This window comes from Coenobita brevimanus, chromosome 110 (assembly GCF_032717465.1).
Source record: "Coenobita brevimanus isolate Jiangsu-jjx chromosome 110, ASM3271746v2, whole genome shotgun sequence".
In the NCBI taxonomy this organism is placed as follows: domain Eukaryota; kingdom Metazoa; phylum Arthropoda; class Malacostraca; order Decapoda; family Coenobitidae; genus Coenobita; species Coenobita brevimanus.
Genome location: NC_137063.1, coordinates 29454851 through 29481901, shown reverse-complemented (window position 1 = coordinate 29481901; position 27051 = coordinate 29454851). Strand labels below are relative to the sequence as shown.

Sequence of the window (27051 nt, the reverse complement as noted above, 5' to 3'; positions counted from 1 at the left end):
AAGGACGAGAATGTGGGTTGAGACCTAAAGTGAAAATACGGGCGAGTGCCACCCCGAATCTTTCTAAAGACATATCTCTAGAACCCGGAGAAAGACTAAAATATTACTGGAGTTCTATTGGTTAGTCTCTAAGTAATATGGAGAAATAGTCTTTACGAGTATTCCGACTTTGTTACGCGTTGTGAAGCGAGAGTCTACATATCATACCGAGATGTGTAACGAATAAGTGGTGCCTACAGAAACCATATTTCCACCAAAATATCAAGGAAGGCGAGTATTAACGATATTCCCCTCCTCCGCACGCTATTCCTAAAAACTCTCTCCATTCCTCGCTCCCGCTCTTAAAGCCAAAGTAAGAATCAGAGTTATTTGTCAAAGAATCTTCGCCAACAGAAAACACCTAAACTCCCTTGCTAACATCGGGCATCCTTCAATATTACCATAACTACCTCCTCGCCGTTTTAAGTCACTCTCCGTGTCTCCCCTACCTCCTCCTGGTGGATCACAAACCCCCCCCCTCACGCGCTCCGCGCGCACCTGTATTTACTGCACTCCTATAGTAGGACTCGCGCACGTTTGCGGCTGTGGTGTGGCCCGCACCTGTGTACAGTGTTGCCACGTTTTCTATACCGTTATCTCTCTCTCTGTCTCTCTCTCTCTCTCTCTCTCTCCTGGCGGGAAATGTGAGCCACCCTGAGTACTTTTGATTCTTTTATAAGTTATTTATAATTGTGCTTTCATTTGTTAATTTGGTTTTGTTATATTTAGTAGTAGATGGAGTGTCAAAGTTACTGTCTGCTGAGAGGTTTGTTACGTTACTGATTCATACACCCCGACGTAGTGGGGTGTGGGTGTAGGTGTGGGTGGGAGTGTGGATGTGGGTTTGTTGGGGTGGTGGTCCAGGGGGGTGGGGAAGTGTGAAGGGGATTTGACCTGCGACACCCAGGAGGGATTAAGACGGTAGGGAACGGGGACGGGGGGGCTGGAATCACCTACCACATGGCGGGAAATGTGAGCCACCCTGAGTACTTTTGATTCTTTTATAAGTTATTTATAATTGTGCTTTCATTTGTGAATTTGGTTTTGTTATATTTAGTGATGCCGACAATGCATTCAATGCATGCCCCTCTCCTGTCTCTCTCTCTCTCTCTCTCTCTCTCTCTCTCTCTCTCTCTCTCTCTCTGTAGGGAAGCTATCTGTCAGTGTTGCCACTCACAAGAATTATATGAATTATTTCTTTTACTTTGGATATTGGCATATTTCTTCTTTTTTCAGGCTCATTATCTTATATCCATAACTGTAATATTATTACCCACCCTAAAACTACGCTAAAACCATTAAAAGTGACTACAATATCTTTTAGCAACACTGTACAATATGTATGCCATGTTTCTGTGTTACTGTATAAATATTTTATGCATAATAAGATTACTGTTGATTCATCCATCAAAATACACAAGTGTAAGTTTTATTCATCTGAATTTATCGAATTTGTGATGCCTTGTACATAAATAGCTTCCGTTTCACATCGCAAGTTGGGGAAACGTGGCACCATTGTCCACAGGTGCGGGTCACACCTAAGCCGCAAGCGGGCGGGAATCAGACTATAGTACTAAGATTTGTTGTATTGTCATTAGTATCTAGAAAGCTAGTATTCTGCGAGATACACAATATTTTAGATAAGGTTTTTGTATTGCTCTATATTGTGTTGTAATATCTGCTGAAGTGTCCTGTGTCTGACTGTGGTAATATACGTGTATGGTGTTGCCGAAGGTTTTTATGTCCTACCTCTCTTTATTGCACTAGCTCCGGCCTCGAAAGAGGACCCCGCTCCACGTTGGGTGAAATAGGTACGAGAAGTCGAGCCTAATTCAACCCAGCATTACACTGGTGGCCAGCGGTGGTTCTAGATCCGAGCGTAGAAGAGAGGTAAATAGGAAATATTGGGGAAAATGGCAACTAAACCGCACGTTCAGTTACCCAAGTTTGACCCTGACCAGTATGACATACACACATATCTTGCAATTGTTAAACCCTTACTAGATATTGGCTTCGATAATGACCAACAAAAAATTGCAGTCACACTACCACTACTGGGTAAAGCCGCAGCGAATATTGCGCCAAAAATTGTCCCAGAACTCACCTGGCAGAACTTTACCAAGTTCGCGGTCCAAGCCATCACCCCATCACTAGGGAAAGTGGTGGCTCTATCCAAATTGGATAGCTTTACTTATGACGGGGATTTAGATAATACCCTGTTGCAGGCAAGACGCCTGATTACTGCTGCCTACCCGGAGACAGACGAAGAAACCCGGGATCAGCACACCTTCAATACTCTGCTCCGAGTACTCCCAAGTGTTGTGAAACAACACTTTACTATCCACGACCCAACAGGAGACATGGATAGGGATATACAGCTGATACGGCGCCTCCTGACCGCCTGCCCTCCTCCACAACAAATTAATGTTGTCAAGAAATTCCCCACCCGACCCCCGGCTCCCCCAGCCACACCGCGTCCGCCCCTGCCCCACACCAGCCCGACCCCGACGCCTAGCCCACCCAGGGCGCACCCCTCTCGTCGGCGCCCCGCCCCGCGAGAAAACCCAAACTTAATTCTGATCAACCCGTGGGAATTCACAGCCTGCAACTCCCGTTGCCCCCTTCATGACATAGGGGACCAGCTGAAAGCTGCTCGCCGCAAAAGCACAACCCCGGGTTCGCGTAAGGTTTCCGCCCTAGAAGGCGAAGCCCCAGGGGACGAGCTGGCGCCGGCGGACGACCCCCCACCAGGAGAACTAGAGCAGGAACAGGAGCACGAGAGCCCTAGCCAGCTGGATTTTTAGGCCCGCCCCGCACCAACCCACGGTGGCGGGGCCATCACCCCTAAGTATCGCCCCCCAGTATACCACAAGATGAAAATCAACGGCGTGAAGGCCAGACTACTAGTTGATACGGGAGCAGCCAGATCCTGCCTTTACAGCCATTATTTCTCCCGCTACAAATCACGGTTTGGCCCGCTCCGCCCCACTACCACTCACCTTATAGACACGGGGGATGGCCCCCTGCCCATCCGTGGGGAGACTCGGGCCCTACGGGTCGACACCCACCAGCCAGTATCTGCCCAGCACCCCTTCATCATTTTTTATTCCTCCTGCCGGAGCTATGACGGATATTTAGGGCTAGACCTACTTCAAAAACTCGGAGCCACTATCGACTGTCGCAACCGACAACTCCAGTTCCGCCCCCCACCCCGCTTCGCTCCAGCCGTTTGTACCTGCACGCCGCAGCCCCGGCCGGAGGACCCACACAACCCCCCCCCCGCGCTCTCTCTCTTTTTTCCCCCCCTTCTTCGCCCCCCCTTCCCCCGCGCTGCCCCACCCCACTCTTGCCCCCTCCTTCCCTGCCACCATTTCCGCCGCCGTTACCATCCCCTCACACCACGAGGCATGGGTGCCCCTGAACAGGCCCTCGGGCCCATCCGTTTTTCTCCCTCCTCCCTGCCGGACCCCTTTCTGCCTGCCTCGTTTCCCCTACCTTTCTCCCCCCCCACCGCGCTGCCATTCGCATCGCCAATCTCGCACCATCCCCTCTCACCCTCCCCAAAGGGCTTATTGTCGGAGAGATGGAAGAAGCCGAGCCCTGCGTCCCGTCCCCCCCCACCGCCCTGCCCCCCTTCCCCCCATCCCTGACCATCTCTCCGACCAACAGTCAGACGCCTTACGCCGCCTCCTCCTGGAGTTCCAGGATTTGTTTGCGACAGGGCCCGCAGATATAGGACACACTACGTACCTGTCTCACGAGATCCATACAACAGGCCCTCCGATACGACAACCTTCCCGACGTAAGAACCCCCGACAGAGAGAAGAGGAGGACCGCCAAGTGCGCGAAATGGAAGAGGCGGGTGTTATTTCCCCCCTCCACCAGCCCGTGGTCCTCCCCCGTCGTTCTAGTGAAAAAAAAAGATGGCACGATGCGGTTTTGCATCGATTACCGCCGCGTGAACGACGTCACGATTAAGGATGCTACTCCCCTCCCCCGCATCGACGATTCCCTAGACTCCCTATACGGGGCGTCTTGGTTTTCTACCCTTGACCTCCAGTCTGGATATTGGCAGGTCCCCGTCCACCTGGATCATCGAGGCAAGACGGCCTTCTCTACCAGTAATGGCCGACATTATGAATTTAATGTCCTGCCATTCGGCCTCTGCAATGCCCCTGCCACGTTTTCCAGGCTGATGGAATCTGTCTTAAGTGGCCTCACTTGGGAGATATGTTTGGCCTATCTTGATGATGTCATTGTTTTTAGCCAAACCTGGGCCGACCACTTGCAGCGCCTCCGCCGAGTTTTCACCCGAATTCGCCAGGCAGGCCTCAAGTTACATCCATCCAAATGTGTCCTGGCCGCAAAAACCGTTGCGTTTCTAGGTCATACAATTTCCCAAGCAGGAATTTCCCCAGACCCCGACAAGCTGCGTGCCATAGCGGACATACCACCTCCGCAGGATGTCCACGGCGTCCGTGCCTTCTTGGGGCTCGCGTCCTACTATCGCCGCTTCGTGAAGGGGTTTGCACAGATTGCTAAACCTTCTTCACGACCTGACGAGAAAAGTGGGAACCTTTCCTCTGGACAGAGGACCGACAAACCGCTCTCCAACAGCTGAAAGACAAGCTCATCTCGGCCACCATCGTGGCCTTCCCCGACTATGCCCTCCCTTTTCGCCTCTACACGGACGTCTCCCTTGACGCCATTGGCGCTGTTCTAGCCCAGGTACAGGCCGGTCGGGAACACATTATTGCTTGTGCCAGCCGCACACTGAACCCGGCCGAGAAAAATTATGCCGCCACCAAGCGAAAATGCCTCGGCATAATCTGGTCCCTCCAATATTTTAGGGCTTACCTTTCCGGGACCCAAGTCACTATAATAACCGACCACCAATCACTCCAGTGGCTGCGACAATCGGACTCCCAGAACGCTCAAATCGTCCGATGGCATGACACCCTAGAAGAATTCCAATATGAGATCTCGTACAGACCCGGGAAGCTCCACACCAACGCAGATGCCCTCTCCCGCCTTCCCATCCGCGCGATCCAACCAGACCGGGACCTGCTAGAACTCTGGCACCACAAGGAACGCCCCCCCTGGATTCCAGCCCACCTGTTTCCCAAATTGTGCCGACAGGGCGACCACCTTTTAACCCCGTCTGGACACATCCTCTTGGCCCCCGATGCGGCACGTGACACCCTGCACCAGTTACACGCCCACAACGGCATCCATTTGGGCACAAAAAAATTGCTACAGGTGTTTAATGACGTCTACTGGGCCCCAAACCCCTCCACCCTCGCCAAGGAAATTATTCAAACTTGCCGCGCCTGCGCGCTCGGGAAAGACATTACCCGGACCGCCAGGCCTTCTGGCCATATCACCGCCCACAAACCCTGGCAGCTCCTAGCAGTCGACGTGGTAGGGCCTCTCCCTCCTAAATCGGGATATAAGTACGTGATCACTTTTGTCGACACGTATTCCAAGTTCGTAGTAGCCTGCCCTGCTAAAGAACATCACGCCGTCGCTGTCGCCGATGCCTTACTCCGACACGTTTTCCCCTACTTTGGCATTCCCCAAGCCATCCATTCCGATAATGCCCCCGACGTCCGGAAAAGTCTGGGAAGAGCTGGCCAGGATTTTTGGATACGAAATCTCCCACTCCTCACCATATTGGCCTCAAGGGAACGTGGTGTGTGAACGCAGCCATCGTACCTTGGCAAATCAGCTACGGACCAGAATCGAGGCTACAAAAGACAACGATTGGCCAGCACACGTCAAAATCGTCCAGTGGGGCATGAATTCGTGCCCCCGAGAGAACGGAGTTTCGCCCCACGAAAGGATCTTTGGCAAAACCCTCCTACTACCTTTACGCCATCACCTGCAACCGCCCACCTCCGCCCCCGCCACGGACCCGCTACACTTGCTAAAAAGGCGGATATACCACCTACAGCAGAACTTAGATCTTGAACCCGACACAGCCACCAACCCCTTCAAGCCGGGTGACACGGTAGTCGTCGCCCAACTCCCCACTCCCCACAAACTTGCCCCCCGTTTCAAGGGCCCCCACACCATCACCAAGATCCCCAACCCTTACCAGGTGGTCGTGGACTACCACGGCACTCCCCGTACCCTCCGAAACCGACACGTACGCCCTTCCGCGACGCCCCATTCCCCTGCCCCGACCCCACCCCAACCCCCCAAGGCTCCCGCTCCACCATCTACAACCACATATGAGTGCTACATCTCCTCCTCACCTTCCCTCCCCCCTACCACCTCCACCTCACCGGCCCCAGGCGCCTCACCTGACGCCTCCCCCGCCACCCCCCCTCCCCCTCGCCCCACCCGTCCATGGCTTCCCCCTCAGTCCTCACTCCCCCATCTCCAGCCCCTGCTGCCACCCCCTCCCCCCAGCCCACCACCACCTCTTCCGCCCGCACCACCACCCCTTCGCCACACCCCCCTTCCACCCCCCTTCCCCTGCCCACCACCCGTACGCCCACTCCACCAATACCACGTTCTACCACGCCCGCGGCACGAAAGACAACACGCCAACACCCAACGCCCCCCTCCCCCCCCACCCCTACCCTCACCACCACCACCACCCGCTCCGGCCGCCACTCACGCCCACCCGCCCGATATTCCCACACCCCTACACCACCCACCTCCCCGCGACTTCACACCGTCCAGCTACATCGGGCCCAAATCCCTCCTACCTGTACTCCCCAGAGACTCAACGCCGCATTACTGCCGCACAAAACCCGGCCTTCGCCCACTCTATCCAGCATTCAACCTCCAACCACACCGACAACCACACCAAGCAACATGAGGATTAAGCAGGCTGTATGGGCCCCTTCCTTTACCAAGAACCACTGGCTCCGCGGGCCACACCACCTGTTAAATATCCTCCAGCACACCACCACCCCCTCCGCCCTCTTCCTCACCTATGACCAAGCCCAAGAGGAAAATTCTTACAATGTCGCCTGGCAGAACACACTCCAACACCTCCAGCCCGTTTACACCACCCCCAACACTCTAGCGTTCCACCTCCAGCCACAGGGACGTGACTTTTTTCAAGAACACGGTGGTGAAATGCGTGGCTTTGACGGACACACACACGGTACTCCAGAATATTCCGGAGAATACCATAGTATCCCCGACAACGAGGCGAACCAGAAGCAGCGGAGTTCGTCCTCAAGAATGCCGACACCCCCACTCGGACCCCACGGGGTAGCCGCCACCAGCCACCACCACTCCGGGCAACAACGACGTATGTCAGCCCGGGCCGTGCGCCCCTGTGACGTTCAACCACCATGCCGCCGCCACCGTAGGCGAAAGACACTACCTTCGCGTGGCGGAATCACCGAGTTAGCTAGGGGTGGAGTCAGAAACAATACTCCAGGCAGCGCCCCTCTGGTAGAGACAATCTATGGTCGCTCCCACAGTGAACAGGTAGAGTCGATCTATGGTCGCTCCCACAATGAACAGGTAGAGACGATCTATGGTCGCTCCCACAACATCCAGGTAGAGACGATCAATGGTCGCTCCCTTAAAACCCCGGTAGAGACGATCAATGGTCGCTCCCATAACACCCAGGTAGAGACGATCAATGGTCGCTCCCTTGGCCCTCCGGTTGAGACGATCAGTGGTCACTCCCACAGTGCTCGGGTAGAGACGATCAATGGTCGCTCCCCCAAAATCCAGGTAGAGATGATCAATGGTCGCTCCCCCAAAGCTCAGGTAGAGACGATCAATGGTCGCTCCCTTAGCCCTCCGGTCGAGACGATCAATGGTCGCTCCCCCAAAGCTCCGGTAGAGACGATCAACGGTCGCTCCCCCAAAGCCCAGGTAGAGACGATCAATGGTCGCTCCCTTGGCCCTCCGGTTGAGACGATCAATGGTCACTCCCATAGTGCTCGGGTAGAGACAATCAATGGTCGCTCCCCCAAAATCCAGGTAGAGACGATCAACGGTCGCTCCCCCAAAGCTCAGGTAGAGACGATCAACGGTCGCTCCCTCAGCACTCTGGTTGAGACGATCAATGGTCGCTCCCACAATATTCGGGTAAAGACGATCAATGGTCGCTCCCCCAGTGTCCAGGTAGAGACGATCGATGGTCGCTCCCAGGGTGTAGTGAGGAGAGGGACGTCTCCACAACCGGAGGTTGAACTCCAGGGGTCTCACTGCAGAATATCTCGGAGAGACCTGCCTGTTTCCCCCGGCCTCTGTTCCCTACGCGTGGCCTTCGAGCAGACACACCTGTCGGGCCCCCGTGACAGCCGCTGCCGCAGCCCTCCCCTGACGGCGCCCCTGGTCGTGGGAGACCGCAGTCTGTCGCCTCTTCCGGCCCGCCCTAGGACACCCAGGCGAGACCTCACCAAGCCCCCGCGACGCCGGGACCTGACCCAGAGGTTCCTAGACCTCTTCGGCCCCAGTCCTACCGGCCTTACGCCGGAGCCCAGTCCGGAAACCCCCGGACGCGAGAGGACGTCCTCGCGAGCCGCCCCATGCCCTCCCGGCTCGCCCCGCCCGGACGACGCCCTCAGTCCGACCGGATCGCCGATGCCGTGTCCTTGTTTCTCTCCATGAGGAAATACGAGTGACCCTGTAACAATCGTGAAGTAGGTTAAGTGTGACTCCCTGTATCTTAGAATAAGTATTGTGCAGTGACTTTATGTAATCTCCATTGGGGTAAATCAGAACACAATATCCAGTTGAAGGACGAGAATGTGGGTTGAGACCTAAAGTGAAAATACGTGCGAGTGCCACCCCGAATCTTTCTAAAGACATATCTCTAGAACCCGGAGAAAGACTAAAATATTACTGGAGTTCTATTGGCTAGTCTCTAAGTAATATGGAGAAATAGTATTTACGAGTATTCCGACTTTGTTACGCATTGTGAAGCGAGAGTCTACATATCATACCGAGGAGATGTGTAACGAATAAGTGGTGCCTACAGAAACCATATTTCCACCAAAATATCAAGGAAGGCGAGTATTAACGATATTCCCCTCCTCCGCACGCTATTCCTAAAAACTTTCTCCATTCCTCGCTCCCGCTCTTAAAGCCAAAGTAAGAATCAGAGTTATTTGTCAAAGAATCTTCGCCAACAGAAAACACCTAAACTCCCTTGCTAACATCGGGCATCCTTCAATATTACCATAACTACCTCCTCGCCATTTTAAGTCACTCTCCGTGTCTCCCCTACCTCCTCCTGGTGGATCACAAACCTCCCCCCTCACGCGTTCCGCGCGCACCTGTATTTACTGCACTCCTAGTACTAATATTTGTTGTATTGTCATTAGTATCTAGAAAGCTAGTATCCTGCGAGATACACAATATTTTAGATAAGGTTTTTGTATTGCTCTATATTGTGTTGTAATATCTGCTGAAGTGTCCTGTGTCTGACTGTGGTAATATACGTGTATGGTGTTGCCGAAGGTTTTTATGTCCTACCTCTCTTTATTGCACTAGCTCCGGTCTCGAAAGAGGACCCCGCTCCACGTTGGGTGAAATAGGTACGAGAAGTCGAGCCTAATTCAACCCAGCATTACACAGGGTGTAAACAAAGAAGCACAGTTCTTGAGAACAACAGGAGGGACTCCATCAGGCCCATATGCCTTATTAGTACTGAGGCCAGCAATGGCAGAAAATACATCAGCTGAAGAAATTTTAATGTTAGCCATGAGGAAGTCAGAGGGGGGAAGTGATGGAGGAACAGCACCGGAATCGTCTAAGGTGGAATTGGAGGAGAAAGTCTGAGTGAAGAGATCTGCTTTATCAATAGAATAAATAGGTACAGAGCCATCAGAGTAGAAAAGAAGAGGGAAGGATGATGAGATAAAGTTGTTAGAAAGGTTTTTGGCAAGGTGCCTGAAGCAGCGGGAAGAGTTCGAGTTGGAGAGTTGAGAGCATTTTGTACGGATGAAATTATTTTTTAGCAGAGCGAAGAACAGACTTAGCACGATTCCGGGCAGAAATGTATAAAAGATGTGATTCAGAGGTGGGTTGGCTCCGGTACCTTTTATAGGCCCTCTCCTTGTTGCGGACAGCATTAGAACAAGCGTGATTAAACCAAGGCTTTCTTGCGTTAGTCAAAGGATATGAGAAAGGAATATATGCTTCCATGCCCGAGAGAATAACCTCCGTAATGCGCAAGGCACACCCAGATGGCTCCCGGCCATGAAAGCAATAATCATTCCAGAGAAAATCAAAGAAGTACTGCCTAAGGGCCTCCCAATCCGCAGCTCCAAAGTGCCAGAGACAATGTTTTTTTGGATGGTCCGCAGGCCATACCGGAGCGATAGGACAGGTTAAGGTGATAAGGTTATGATCGGAGGAGCCCAAAGGAGAGAAAAGATTAACAGTGTAAGCAGAAGGATTAGTTGTAAGGAAGAGATCAAGTATGTTGGAGCTCTCTCCAATGCGGTCAGGGATACGGGTAGGGTGTTGTACAAGCTGCTCTAGGTCATTAAGGATAGAAAAGGTGTAGGCTTGTTCACCAGGTGGATCAGTGAAAGGAGAGGAGAGGCAAAGGTGGTGGCGAACATTGAAATCTCCAAGAATGGAGATTTCAGAGAAAGGAGAAATGGATAGAATGTGTTCCATCGTAAAAGTAAGATAGTCAAAGAATTTTTGATAGTCAGTAGAATTAGGAGATAAGTATTATTTAGTCAGAGAATGACAGGAAAGCCAAAGCCAGAGTGTAGAGAATTCAGAAGAATAGAGTTCAGGAATACGAGAGCAAGATAAGTTGTTGCGTATATATGCACAACAGCCACCTTTGGCTTTGAAATGAGTATAGAGAAAGTAGGAGGATACAGAAAAGGGTTTGCTGTCAGGTGCCTCAGACAGCTGAGTCTCAGGCCTTCAATCGTCATCTCTGGTACCTCTCAGAGGAGCTGGTTGGCCTGGAATTCTTCAACAAGTCCCTAGACTTGGAAATAAAAGAGGACCAAGGTCTTAACAGTGGAGAATAAGGGGGATGATGAGCCTGAGAAGAGGACTCTGGAGCTGGGTGTGGCTGTCATTTGAATGAAGACCCTCCCCAGTTTTGTCACGAGCACCACTCACCGCCTTCTGTCCTTCCTTAGCTCCTCTGATGGGTTCCTGGATGTTGACCCATCCATGTGGGTGAACGAGATGACCACAAGAAAGCCAAGCAATGTGTCCAGTCACCGAGTCATGAGCGGCTTCGCTGAGTGAGGAACATGAATTTGTCCCTGTCATCACCAAAGACAAGGAGCAGAAGCAATTCCTGTTCCAGGTCGTAGAGGCTCATCATCAACGATTCCCAGACACTTGAAAGGCTACTATGACCTCCCAAACTAGGTGACAGTGAATGGGGGATCAGCTCCCATTACATGCCCCTCCCCAGCAAGGGGCTAATACTTAAACTGAAAGGAGAATATACAATAGGTGCGACGGCAGTGTTTTCAACCCAGACGGCACCAGAGACACCAGCAAATACTAAAGTTCATTCATTCATTCATTGCCAGTCGCCATGTATCCCACACGGGGTGGCCAAGGGCTTAGAGTTAATCGTTTTACAGGGAGGGGCACTAATCCTCCACCATCCCCACTTGACACGTAGGGATGCCAACAGCATCTGGGTGTTCCCAGGCGGTCACCCATCCAAGTACTAACCAGATTAAAGACTGAAATTTAGCATATAGGTTTTTTTTGTACAAAAGTGCAGGGTGGCCCATTAAAAAATCTACAACTTCAAAAATATGGGGCACCCTAATTTTAATCAATGGATACCTGTACGTCCTATACTGAATATTATAGGGATCGGATAAGAAAAGGCACAGAGAAAAAATTAAAATGGTAAATTTATTGAGAAAAACAGTAATATAATGCATATATATGTCATAAACAATTACATATACAGTAAACAGTGATTTGACAAACTTCTTGTAGTGTACCCTATATTTTACATCAAATTTCAGTATTTAATATTTAGCTTCCTAATCATACACCAAATTCAAACGCTTATAAAAGGCATAGTAGGAAAAAAAAAAAAAAAAAAAATCTCCAGTCAGAAAAATTAGGACACAAAGGACAGCAGTGTCATTAACCTGTAATAGAGGACTGTACTGTTGATGTCAGGAGGCACTGTAGTACCTCTTCCTTAGTGATTAATGCTGCATATTACCCATTAACACTCTTTCCTGTGCTAGCTGTATATAATTTTATATCAACAAAGTTTGCATCAATAACCTACAAGAGGATACAGAAATGCATTATACATACCAAAACACCAGAGGAGATGCTTTTATAAACTTCCAAAGCAACTTAGAATATGGCCCAAAGAATGAGTGTCGAGTGAGGTGATGAGTGATGTGTGACCTCATGGACTGGCAACCACAACTGATGATGTCTGTGTCTAATTCCCTCACTCTCATAATGTACAGTAGTTCTCATTATACTCTTGCAACTGCCACATGATTTAATTCAGTTCAAAGATAATCTTTTCAAATGATGGGGTTAGATACAGTATAACCTTTATTTATTCTTTCTGTACAAGAAATCTTTCCTAAGATGAATTAACTTAAATGGAAGCAGCAAGAATAAATCATGACCTTTCTCACTTACCCAGTCTCCTACAAGACTTATTCAACAATGAAGACCCTCTCTCACTCAGAAATAAAAAGTGAGCTTCCCTGACTTCACAATCAATGGTTTCTATTATGATGAATAAAGTGCAGTTGTCTGATGGTAAGGGGGGGCAAGGGAATCAATAAACTGAAGGCGTTAAGGACGTAATTAAGACCTCATAGGTTGATGGTCACAAATTGTAAATGCCTTTTACGAAAATCTGTAATATATTAAACGAACAATTTAAAAATTACTTCAGTAGTAGCTTAGACTGATTTGGGCATATTACGTATTTTCAGATTTTGCATTTATAGTATTAAAAACTTTTTAAAGCCCAATTACAGTACCTTGATGGCATTCATAGGATATTGTTCATACTTATATGTCTAAACTTAGATAGTTGGATAAATAAATAGTGAATAACAATAATTGTCAAGGTAAAAAGTACATATAATACGCTGAACATTCATGGGCAACTTCTTGTGTCAAAGGGACAATTTTAGAGATAATTAAGAACACAAAAATATGAAAATAAATAAATACAGTAATGCATATTTGCTATTCACTTTTGTGAACAATTTCAAGAGCTTCAAAACTGCATTAACAGAATTTAAATTTATCTAAAAATGGTGACAATGAAGTACAATACTGTATAAAAAAAATCTGTTTTGAGAACACAAGTGTATAATTTGTTCATTTTTTCTCAAGTACTATTTCCTTGTACTAACACTTACTGCACTGCAAATGACATAAGAATCAGTAAGGAATCTAGGAGGATCTGTGGTCTTTATTGGTAACAAAACCTCACCACTGCAGCATTATTTAAATGACTAGGTTTTAATTTTACCAGCAATGACTCACTTCCACAGTCTGCACATATACAGTACTTTCAACCAAGTTACCATTCTGTGTGCTACCAGTGCATACCATGGATCTGAAAATTTCCTTCTCTTCTTTCCTGGCTTTGAGATGATTGCTGCCTCACTGGCCTTGTCCCACTGCCTTAGGGTCGTGATGGTATCTCTAGAATTCTTTGGGTCAAGGACAATTAACAAATGTTCCACCTCATATCCAATTTTGTTGATAATGATTTCCTGTGCCACACACTGCTGAGAAAATAATTTCATAAAAACTCTTAAAACCAGATACGATAATTGTTTACTTAAGTTGGTGATGGTTAGATATCTGAGTGTCCTGAATAAATAAATAAATATACTGTATATATATATATATATATATATATAACCAGACAGTTCTCAAATTTCTACAGATTGTTGCTAAACATGGAACTTTTACCCCATACTCATAGTTTGGAAAAGAAAAGTGTGTGTGGGGGGGGGGGAGGTAATTTCTGTATTTAAGTAGGCATAAAGTAGTAGCCCAGGGGGTAGTGAGATGAATTCTGGTTTGCAAGCATGTATTCTCAATCCCAGTGTTGCAAGAAACAATGGTTAGCCACAGAAAGTTAACCCAATTCAATCGTCGTATCGGATCGTTTACAAAGGCTCCAACATGGATTGCCTGCATTGGCCTTGGTCACCTAATGGCAGCACTCCACACTGTTTTCCTCTATGTGGTGTGTCAGGGAGAACATGTGCAGAGTGTCAGGTGTGAAAGGATTGATCTTGTTGACAAGTCTGTCAAGTGTGTAGAGGATGATATATTTTACATTTAATTCTTGCTATCTTCAGACAATTTGCCTAAGCTTCAGAAAGGCTTTAGGAACTGGTGGGGTTATTATACAGCCCCCATTAACTTCTTCAAAACAAAATGTCTCTCCTAGCACTAATTAAAACTGGCTGGTGTTAGCAAGAATAAACTAAAAATTACATCATCAAATTCAAGCACTTAAACCTATTTTTAATGTTTTTTGTATGACCACTCCTCTCACTTAATGTAGTGCTGCCTACTTCATTCACCTTTATCATTCTTTTCCTGTGTCTGCTCTCCTCTTCCTATTTCCCTAATCTTTCCTGTCAGTTTTCATTATTCAGCTTTCCTTTTCTGGCGACTTTACACTAAGTGACGAGCCTAATGGTTTCCTGGTTTACAGGAAACCATTTACAAAGGCTGGGTGGTAACCATATAACCAACCCACAAGTGTTCCTTACATGTCAGCAAGTAGGTTGGCAGAGGGTTAGTGTCCCTCCCTGTAAAGCAACTAACTCCAAAACAATTAACCACCTCTTATGGGATTATGCCATCTAGCTATAGATAGACAGATAGATAGACAGATGACCACTGACATGTTAAAACACTGTACACACCTGTGAAAACATCACATTAGTTCTAAGTAAGATAACCCTGGCTAACTTCAGTCTAGACACTCCATCATAAGTGTCTAAACGGTGACTGGCAAGGGTTAGGAGTTAACATCTGCTGGGATAAGGGAGGACTGCTGGGCCCCAGGGAATTAACTCTTTTTAGGTTATGCCCTGAGAGGTCAAACAATAATTCAACTGCTCTACTTGATCTTGTGTGTAACTTCTCCAATAAAAGAGCCATGTCTCAAATGAAGGACACCACTCACCCTATGAAGATAGGTAATACTGTATTATTCTGGTTACCACAAGGCTATTTTATTCAGCTGAGGGAGGCAGTGACCCCAGAAGGTTCAAACCTACCTCATTTAACTCCTTGAGAATTCCAAGACATTTAAGATTTTATGCTTTATTCTGGATACTACAGAATTATTTTATTCAAAAGAAGGAAGTACCACTGCCTCAAAGGCTTAACAGGTGGTGGATATAAACACCTCTCTAAACCCTAACAAACTAAGTGGTGGACTAAAACTTTATCTTCTGACTGTTTTATACAACATTTTTCAGGTGAACTACATTCTCATAAAATGGCTACATCCTGAATGAAAATATCTGAGTGAATCTAACAAAGTGAATGAACTGAAGTACTTTTCAACCTTTGAATACTAGCATTACTTTCTGAAAAAACTGCTGAGTGTTTACCTGAATAAAATGGATGATGTCTACGGATACAAAAAGGTGAACAACAAATTTGGTCCCATACAGGGATAAAAATGTTGAGGATGCCAGTCCTTGATATCACTTTGTGTCATACTCTCATCGGCTTAGGAGGCTTTCTATTGCATCTTTCATACCAGTTTATTTTTGCACATGGTACATTGATATTCTCTTCTATGTTATTCATGCAATCTACTTCTGTATTAAAATGATATGAATAACATAAAACAGAGTACTTAGGCATCATATAGATATTCAAGATAATTAGCTAAGAAAGAGGTGCTTCTGAAGAAAGCCTCCTATGCTCACAAGAATGCTATCTTTTACACTGTCCTGCTTGACAAAGCGAGAAGGCATGCGATGAAGGAAGGGAATATCTGCTCAGGCCTCCTACTGTGCTGCCACAGCTACCGGTATGTCTGGACATTTAACTTCAGTTAGATATTCCAAAGTTGTTGATGGAGTGTAATCTTTTCCAGCTGTTAGTCCTCTGTATTTTTCTGAAAGTTGAGACAAAAAAAATAAGGAAGAGATAATTTTATTCCTATTTAAAAAAAAAAAAAAAAAAAAAAAAAAAAAAAAAAATCATGCCATGCTATTTACCCTATCTACCTACTTTCACATGTCTAATTATGAGGTGCTGTACCATTCTACATACTAAATTGCTCTACCTTATCTTAATAAGGCAGAGGCAGGGACAAAATTCTACCATTCCACTAAGTCTGTGTCATAGTTTGGGCATGTTGTCACTTTCCTCCCTGAAGCAGTACATCAAAATCATCTATGGACACAGAAACATAACAAGTCATTCTCAATTTAGGAAAGCAGTCAACAGAGGGAAATGTAAATTATAAATGGTAAACTATTAGGCAAACTTTTGAGTCTGCCGTACATCAATATCAATCAGGCTTATCCATCTCAATAAACAGTTTGATATACCCTTTGAGGATGCAACAAATGTTGCTGAAAAAAAAAAAAAAAAAAAAAAAAAATCTAATCCCACTCTGAACAATTCTGGAGCAGTTCCTTGTCCTCTCTCCTCTAAATTTTCATGTTTGACATTAAAAATTTTAAAAGACAAACAATCTCTCTCTCTCTCAGCAGGATGATGAGGGGTGGATTAAATCTGCTGTTCCCACCAATTTTTGCCTGGTTACAATTTTGACAGTCTTTATGATGCATCCTCACTGCCTATCACTGTTATATTCAGGACAATGAAATTCACTTTATCAACTGACCTTACTGAAGAGTATTTACATTTGCCATTTTGGTAATGATATATCGTAAAACTTATATTTTATGGGTTTGCATAAGTAGCAGATATATTGAAGGTATTCATCCTTCCCTCTCCTGCTGACAGTCATACAATCCCGCTTCATTATCTTGGTTTTTCTATTATCAACTAAATACTGTATATTTGTAAAATTTGTAAATGCTATTTAACAAAGGTAAATGACATTCCGCTGTTCATATTATTACTTCCAGCTTAAATTTAGATAAGTATGACAGTCATCCATATTCCCAGTCATTTGAACAAAATGAGGATTTCTATTCGGCAATTATGAATGTTACACAAAAATAAACTGAGCTTTTTGGGCTTAAATGACGATATTACTACTTTGCTTTGCATTAACAACACTGAATTATGCATTAAATCACCATAGAAATACCATGGTTGATACTGTAAACTGGCATCTATATTCAGCATGATGATGTCATAAATGCAGGAACCTGGGTCTGAGCGGGCTTGTCATGAGGGAATTTTAATTTGTTAGAGTATGTCTTGGATGTACATTACACTACTATTTTTTTTTTTTTTTTTTTTTTTTTTTTTTTTTTTTTTAATAAATCTGTACTACCCATCAATTTCCCTGGTTGGGTCAACATGTGAGATTACCACTCAGCTGTTAACGATACTTGTAGCTACACCATATAAGGTTGGAAATGTGAACATGACAAGCTCTATATCACCGAAATTCTCTTCAAACAAACAGCCAGTAAGCTGTGAGGATTGAGACTCAGGTAAGCTTTAATTCCATGGTTCAGATAAATGGAGTATAGAACACCTTTTTCACCATCCAAGTTGTATTCATTCTCTGAACTGGACTACAGTCTCAACACACACAAACCTATACTTTATCAACAAATCTTTCACGTGTCTTGAAATATTTCTTATCCTATGCAATAAAAACCATATATCTATTCATCAACCAATCCCTTGTTAACCCATTAAGGCTGGGCTCAGGCCCTGCCTACTCAGTCTATACAGTTCAGGCAAGAGTTGCCTGTCAATTTCCCCTTAGCAGCATTATGTGAGCAATACTCGACAACCATCCTTGGATTTAAACTTATATGGGCAACATTTGGCTCAAACTCCATAATGCTAAATCACCAGACATTCACTCCCCCCCCCCCAAACAACAGACGGAGGAAGGAAAAACAAATGAGTAAAAAAAAATAATCCATATACCAGATTACTGGTGTCCTCTGTTCATAAAATATCTGTAACAGACTTGAACAGTTGTGGGTTGAAATTTGGAGGAAAACAACTCTGGGGAAGCGAGTTCCAGAGAGATGCAGTTCGGGGAATGAGAGAATTCTGACAGGCAGAAGTTCTGCAATATGGCTGAGTTACATTCCAGTCATGAGCACTACCAGATGCCCGTGTACCACGAGGGAAGGCATGGAGAGGTGGCACCATGGACACAACTTCGTCTGAGCATTTGCCAAAAAAATATCTGTAAAATAATGCAAGGGAGGCAACATTCCTTCTTACTTGAAGGGGAGGTAGTTTATATGTAATGGCAGGGTTGTTAATGATTCTAACAGCTTTGTTCTGAATTTTGTCTAGTTGTCTTAATGCAACCTCTCCACAACCATTCCACATGGGTGAGCAATATTCAAGCTGAGAGCACACATGACTCTTATAAATTATAGCTAACTGCTCATCGGCGAAGAAGTTACGGACTCTGTACAATAATCCAAGTTTCTTTGAGGCGGTTTTAGCAAGTGATCTGACATGAGAGGTCCAGCTGAGGGCACTGTTAAGTGAGACGCCAAGAATTTCAATACTTTTGGTGATGGGAATATTAGTAGCACTGAAGGTAATGTACGAATCTGGCAATATCTGTCTATTAGTAAACTGTATATATTTAGTTTTACTAGCATTAAAAGAGACAAGGTTGTTTTATCCCCATTCACTGATTGTAGATAGATCTTGATTTATGGAGATGGCTGTACTGAGTTGAGATGTAAAGATATTAGACTTTGTAAATGGATGTCTGAGTGTGAATGAACTATGTGGTGTTGAGTCATCTGCATATGAGTGAAAGGGATTGTGGGTGACAGATACGAGATAATTAATATGAACCAGAAATAGGGTTGGCGCCAGAACTGATCCCTGTGGCATGCCGGCGTTAATTGAGTGGAAACTGGAATATACATCATCTACTTTTACTCTTATTTTCCTGTCACTAAAATATGAAGAAATCAAAGGAACAAAAGACGTTAGTCCATAGCAAGGGAGTTTGGACAGCAGGGAACGGTGCCATACTCTGTCGAAAGCTTTAGAGACATCAAAAGCTACTGCATGAGTTTCTCCAAAAAGATCAATTGATTGATGGATGATATGAGTTAAGAGATTGAGTATGTCAATGGTGGATCTTTCGTGGTGAAATCCATATTGTCTATCACTAATTAAGTTGTTGGATTCAATATGTTTAACAATGTGCTTATTAATTAAAGTTTCAAATACCTTACCAAGAGAAGATGTGACAGCTATTGGTCTGTAATTGGAGGGGTCAGACGAACTTCCTTTCTTCAGAACTGGATGGATATTGGCTTCTTTCCATGAATTTGGGAATAAAGAAGTAGGTATGCATAGTCTGAATAATTTAGCTAGGACAGAGGCACGTTCAGGGGAACATTTTTTCAAAACAATTGGCGGAATTCCATCTGGGCCTGGAGCTTTCTTGGTAGGTAAATTGTCTAGGATGGATTTTACGTATTTTGTCTGTATTTTAAGTGGGTTAATTTCGGGAAAATCAAGTTCCAGTACTGGGACATTCTAGCTGGTATTGTCTATGGTAGAGTTTCTGGCAAAGGTACTGGCAAAGATATCTGCTTTCCCATGTGGGTCATTTGTAATGTTGCCATCTGAAGATTTTAGTGGGGGAATGGAAGATGACTTGTTAAAGTTATTATTGAAAGAATTAAGAGTTGACCAGAATATTCTATTGTCGTTAGGGTTGTTAAGTAGTTTTGATGCTTGCTTTTGAAGAAAGTTTGATTTCGCTAGATTTAATACAGCTTTTGCATGATTTCTAGCAATTTTAAATTGGGAGAGTGATTCAGATGTTTTTGATTTTAAGTAAGAGTTATATGCTAATGACTTTTGGGCTGTTGCTCTGGCACAGTTGCCATCAAACCATTTTGGAGAGTTCAATCTTTTAGTGAACAATAAATCCATACCAGCTAGTATTAAGTCGCAAATGTGGGACTGGGTAGAACTGGGATCACTAGAGAAGAAAGACTGCTATGGAACATTAGCAAGATAATTTCTAAATCCATCCCAGTCTGCCCTATCAAACTGCCATCAGGTCATCCTGACAGGTTCAGAACGGGGAGGTGTAGGAGGGTTAACTAATGAAGCTTTGATGAGATTGTGGTCAGAGGATCCAAGTGGTGACAGTACCTCTATCCTATATTGATCTGGATTATTTGTCAAGAATAAATCCAAGAGATGGGCATTATGGTCAGGATTATCAGGTATTCTGGTTGGTTGCTTTACCAACTGGGTGAGATTAAACAATTCCGCAAACAGCTCGCACTCTAGACCAGCGTCGTCAGTCCGGGCGGAATGCAATAACCATTCAACATTCTGTATGTTAAAATCACCCAAAATGGTTATTTCGGTGCCAAGGGCAAGATCAAGGTTACTCAACTGAGTGGATATGGAATCAATACACTGGGTTCCGAAGAAGCATTGGGGGAACGATAAACTACACAAATATATTTGGTAATGTTTTGACAATTTAATTTATATAATGAGTAATCAAAACTGGATGAAGTGAAGTTTAAAATAGTGTCAACTGCATATTGGGATTTGATATAACAACAGGTGCCGCCCTTGTTACGGAAGTTTGTAAGGAGATGGTAACCGGGAAAACAAAATGGAGATATATCGGTAGAGGGTGAGATTTGTGGTTCTGTGAGGAAAAGGGCCAAAGTGGATAAGGACTGAAGGAAGAAATTAACTGAGTTTAAATTTGTGGTAAGGGCACAGATGTTGGTAAAGAATAAGGCCGCACTGTCACCCCCTCTCTGACGAGCATTCCCAGAAATAGCAACATTCGCTGCCGGCACAGTCACTTGATGGTGACCGGGAGGACCCTGTGCCACCAGCCCTACCCTGCCCGTGGTGGCAATCCGAGGTACCTCCTCATTTGATAGTAAGATTGCAACAGCCATTACTAAAGACGTGAATCAAAGGTGTGATATGTTATGTGCATGTACAGTAGTGTGGTGTAGACAGCTGAAAGTAGAGGTAATATGAGAGCATGCTGGCCTACTCTCTGTGTAAATGAATGCACTGAAAATGTTCAGCAAAGGGAGATGGTCAGGATCAAGTCCTGAGGGCTGGTGAAACGGGAGCTCCAGCTCTCGCTATCACCAGCTTGCCATCAACCTCGGGAGTACTGCCCTGTACGACTGGTGCTACAGTCTACTCCACTTATTTGTTATGCTGATACTGCCCAGTAAAGTAAATGGTTCCTGGGGTTACAAGAAACTATTTAATTTGTCATTCAGTTCTAAGTCACCTGATGGTAGTGTGTGCACTGATGCCAGGCACCCCAACTTAATACATGTACTGTATATCTAAAGAATCACAAAATATTCTAAATGAGGAAATGCTTTTGCTCCTAAAAAGGAGTGCAAAACATAACTGCATCAGGATGATTAGTCCAATGCCATACTACTGCCTCACACTCACATGATAATACGAATACAAGCACCCCTTCATGATGCTATGGTCCTCTTTCAGCCTCTGAACTGACTTTTCTTTTCCAGATTACATTAGAGTCATGAAGAGATCAGCCTGTTAAATACACCAGGGATGGTGTATGGTAAGGTATGGTATTTGTAGAAAGGGTGTAAAACTAAAGAAAATTCAGTGAGAAACAAGGCAGATTTAGAAAAAGTAGGGGTGTATAGATCAGATAATTACAGTAAAAAGGGCAACCGAGAAATGTAATGCAAAGATCACAAAACTGTATGTTCCATTATGGACTTCAATGATAATAACATGGACTGGGAGAGTTTATGGAGTGTGTTTATATGGACTGAGGGTTAATGACAACATGGAGAAGCTGAGAAAAGCAATGGCTTGTAAATATGAACAAAAGGTAGGAGGAGAAGTTAGGGTCAGTGAACTGGGAGCAAATGCATATTGATTTTTTTTTTTTTTTTTTTTTTTTTTTTTAAATGCAAGAAAGAAAGAACCAAAAGCCCAGAAGCCTGCAAAATTGTTCCCTCCAAGAAAAAACAAAAACATGATAACACAGAGCCACAATCAAGATCCATTCATTTTGAGATGCCAGAACACAATGTGCTTGAAAGACTGGAGTTCATAAGCAGTAGGAAATACAATCAGAGGGAGACAGTTCCAGAATTGACCTGTTGCATACATGAAGGGCCGGGAGTAACGGTTAACTACTGCTTTAGAGAGTTCGATAGAAAAGGGATGAGAGTTTGTAGACAGACAGGTGCTACATGCCCGCTGTAGTGGTGGAGGGATGCAAATAGACAGTTCAGAGAAGCAGTGACCACTGAAGTTGCAACAGAAAAGAAATCTAAGATGCAACAGTGCAGTGAAGAAACAGAGGTTGAAGGGAGCCAGTAAGAGAAGGAGAGTTAATAAGATGAAAGGTCTTTGATTCCAACTTCCTGAGAAGAGCTGTATGTGGAAGTCTCCTCAAACGAGAGTTGTACTCTACACAAAGCCGAATAAAACCCATGTATAAAATCAACAACTATGCAGGGGTAAAAAAGCACAGAATGCATAAAAAGGGTGCTTGGTTGGAAATGCCAAAGTAAAATGTGCTATTACTGTAAAGGGTTGTGATTAGTTGGGGGAGGAAAAAGAAAAGGTAGGGGGGAGGGGGGGGAACAGCTTTGTAGGATTTGGAGACTGAAAGAGCAGTAGAAAAATTAATGACAAGACTGGTGTGTGTGTGTGTGTTCTTACCTAATTGTTCTTACCTAACTGTATCTTTACAGGAATGAGTCAAGCTCGTACTGTCCCGTGTCTTAAACCATATTTATCGTACATATCCTTAAATTTGTGAATTGTTTTGGCACACACTATTTCATTCGGTAGTGCATTCCATTGATCAATTGCTCTGTTTGGGAAACAATTTCCTTACGTCTTTATCACCTCTCTTCTTATGCAGTTTTTTGCAGTGTCCTCTTCCTGATGCTTCTCCATATGTTAAGTAATCATTTATGTCTATTTTCTCCTTCCCTGATATGCACTTATATAGCATTATCATGTCACCTCTTTTCCTTCTCTCCTGTAGTGTTGGTAGATTCAGTTTATTTAGTCTTTCTTCGTAGCTTAGGTCCCTTAAGCTTGGTATCCATCTTGTAGCGGCCCTTTGAACTTTTTCAATCTTGTCTATGTGTTTTTTGAGATGAGGACTCCAGACTAATGATGCATATTCCAGGGTTGGTCTAATGAATGATGTTATTATCCTTCTTAGCATGTCTTCATTTATGTATGGGAATGCTGTTCCCATATTTCCAAGAAGTGTATACATGTTCCATACCTTCTCGCTGATGTGGTCAGCTGGAGATAGTCTGTTATTGATAATCACACCTAGGTTCTTCTCTCTTTCTGATGTGTATAGGGTTTTATTTCCTAACTTATAATCCCAATCAGGTCTTTTTCCACTTTTACCAAAATTGATTACATGACACTTGTCCACATTGAATTCCATTTACCATGTATTACTCCATTCATGAAGTTTATTTAATTCTTCTTGTAGCTCTTTACAAGAGTCTGTGTTAGTAATTCTCCTTTGAATTTTTGCATCATCTGCAAACATATTCAGATAGCTCTCATTTCCAGTGTTACTGTTTATATCATTTACATGCACTAAAAACATGATTGGTGCCAGCACTGAACCCTGTGGTACTCAACTAGTCACTTCTTTCCATGATGAGTAGTTTCCTTTTAGTACTGTTCTCATTTCTCTTTTTATGAGAAAATCTTGCATCCAACAAAACAGTTTGCCTCGAATTCCTCCTTGATGGTACAGTTTCCATAAAAGTCTTTAGTGTGGTACTGTGTCAAAAGCTTTCTTGAAATCTAAATAGATACTGTCCACCCATCCTTCTCTTTCCTGTATTGTGTTTGTTACTCTGTCACAGTAGCTCAACAGATTAGTAACACATGATTTTCCTTTTCTGAAACCAAACTGTCTTTCTGTTATCATACTGTGTTCTTTTAGATGATTTACCCAAGCTTTTCTTATAAGCTTTTCTAATATACCGCTTCCCGTCCGATCAGCGAAGTTAAGCAACGTTGGGTCTGGTTAGTACTTGGATGGGTGACCGCCTGGGAACACCAGATGCTGTTGGCATCCCTACGTGTCAAGTGGGGTTGGTGGAGGATTAGTGCCCCTCCCTGTAAAACAATTAACTCTAAGCCCTTGGCCACCCCGTCTGGGATACATGGCGTCTGGCAATGAATGAATGAATGAATTTTCTAATATCTTGCTTACAACACTGGTCAGTGATACTGGTCGGTAGTTGAGTGGATTTTGTCTATTTCCTTTCTTGAATAAGGGGACAATATTTGCTTTCTTCCAAATATCAGGTAGTTTACCTTGACTCAAAGATTTCTAGAAAATTAAAAATAATGGTTTACTTAACTCCTTTGCACATTCTCGTAGTACCCAACATGAAATTTCATCAGGACCACTTGCTTTTCCTCTGTCTAATTTACTTAACTCCTCCTGTATTACTTTTTCTGCTATTTGTATATCTGGTAGTATGTGTGGACATGCATGTTCCACATAGTCCCTCTCAAAATTTTTTTCTTCTGTAAAAACTAATTGGAATTCTTATTTAGTGCTTCACAAATATCTTTCTCTTGCGTATAAGTGATTCCCTCGTCCGTAATGGATTGTATTATATCTTTTACTTTGGTTTTGCTTCTGATCTAGCTGTAAAACAGTTTTGTTTGATCACTACTTTTATTTATTATATCCTCCTCAAACTGTTTTTGGGCTTCCCTCCTTATTCTTGTATAATCGTTTCTTGCCTGTTTGTAATTATTATACGTCCTTTCACTATTGTGTCTTCTGTATCTATTCCACAACAAATCTCTTCTTTCTTTTGATTTTTTACATTCTGTATTGAACCATTTATGTATTTTCTTATCTGCTTCTTTGTGCTGTGGGATGTATTTCTGGACTCCTATTTCATAAAATTCACAGAATATTTTATATACAGCATTTAAATCTTGTCCTTTAAGCTTATTTTCCCAATCAACTTCTAAGAAATACTTCTTTAGGTCTTGATAATTTCACTTTTTATAGTTTAGGCTCTTTTTGTAAATTTCATTGCTGTTAACTATGTCATATGCAATCCTGAAGTTGTAATTTAGTACTGCATGATCGCTTTTGCCGAGCGGAGGGTGATATATTAAACTGTCAATATCATTTTCTTGCCTAGTAAATATTTGATCTAGCACTGAAAGTACATCGGGTCCTCTTTTTCTGGTGGTTTCCCTCACACTGTGTGTGTGTGTGTGTGTGTGTGTGTGTGTGTGTGTGTGTGTTTACCTAGTTGTATTTACCTACTTGTGATATACAGGAAATGAGCTGTGCTCATGGGGTTCCATCTCTTTTTCTCAATAAGTCAAATTTTGCTTTGAACTCCATTAAGTTTTTAGACTGGACAATCTCTTTGTCCAGGCTATTCCACATGTCTATGCATCTATATGGAAAACTATACTTCTTGGTATCCTTCAAGCAACTTGGCATTTTCAGTTTCATTCCGTGTCCTCTTGTTACTCTCCCATCCTATACAAACAGGTCTTTTCTATTAATTTTATCTACTCCCATCATGGCCCTGAGCACTGCAATCATGTCACCCCTCTCTCTCCTTTCTTCTAGGGAAGGCAGATCCAGCTTTTCTGGCCTCTCCCTGTACGACAGATATGCCAGGCTAGGGACCATTTTGGCTGCGATTCTTTGTATTCTCTCGAACTTGTTTATATCTTTCTTTTTGTGAGGTGACCACACTACTGCTGCATATTCCAACCTGGGGTGGATCATGGCCGCTATCAATTTTTTCATCATGTCCTCATCCATGTTATGAAATGCCACTCTCATGTGTGTCAAGGGTTTGTACATCTCTATCTTGTTTATGTGTTTTTCCGGTGACAAACTATCCTGGACCAGCACTCCCAAATCTTTCTCTTCTCTCGCATTTGTGATTGGTTCATTACCCATCATATAATTCAGCGATGGCCTCTTGGTACTTTTACCCATCTCCAATATTTTACGTTTTTTTGCATTGAATTTCATTTCCCACAACTGGTTCCAATCATGAAGCCTATCCAGGTCTTCCTGCAGCATTTTACAGTCTTCCTCGACTTCTACTCTCCTCAAGATCTTTGCATCATCAGCAAACTGACTTGCATGACTGTTCATTCCATCTACCATATCGTTTTCGTAAATCAGGAACATTACTGGCGCTAACACCGAGCCCTGTGGGACTCCACTTGTTACTTCTCTCCATCCAGACATCTTGTCCTTTATTACTGTCCTCATTTGTCTGTCTCTCAAGAAGTCTCTCATCCATTCCAGGAGGTTTCCCTACAGTCCTCCCATGTGCTCCAATTTCCACATTAGGTGCTTGTGGGGTACCTTGTCAAAGGCTTTTTCCAAATCTAAATACATACAATCCACCCAGCTGTCTCTCTCCTGTAGCATGTCAATCGCTCTTCAGTAAAAGCTCAACAAGTTGGAAACACACGACCTTCCACTTCTGAATCCAAACTGACTTTCAGCCAAAATGTTCATCTCCTCCAGATACTTTATCCATGTGTCTTTTCAGGATTATCTCGCACAATTTTGCGACTATGCTGGTCAGGGACATTGGTCTATAATTCAGGAGTTCTTCCTTGTTTCCTCCCTTATAAACTGGTACCACATTGGCCCTCTTCCATTCCCAAGGCACTTTCCCTTCTTCCAGAGAACACACACTTAAACCGTGAATCTTATCCGCCAGTTGGTCTCTGCATTCTTTCAGTACCCAAGTAAAGATTCCATCCAGTCCTGGAGCTTTCTTTACATCCTGAGTTTCCAGTAAGTTATACACTTCCTGCACTTCCACTTTTATATCTTTTATCACTACATTTCTA

The 27051-nt window shown here is 44.2% G+C and overlaps 2 protein-coding genes across 3 annotated transcripts in view; one reads left to right on the top strand and one right to left on the bottom strand.

The window, feature by feature from the left end:
- The window catches only part of LOC145417526 (tryptase-like), a 386101-nt gene that overhangs the window by 19560 nt on the left and 339490 nt on the right, over window positions 1–27051 (top strand). The gene's annotated exons all lie outside the window — the stretch shown is intronic.
- The window catches only part of LOC145417451 (transmembrane protein 53-like), a 208102-nt gene continuing 194953 nt past the window's right edge, over window positions 13903–27051 (bottom strand). For both annotated transcript variants that reach the window (XM_080286145.1, XM_080286144.1), the window contains one exon: window positions 13903–16117. In XM_080286145.1, the coding sequence (XP_080142271.1) occupies window positions 16051–16117 (67 nt within the window). In that variant the 3' untranslated portion in view covers window positions 13903–16050. The remainder of the gene's footprint in view (window positions 16118–27051) is intronic.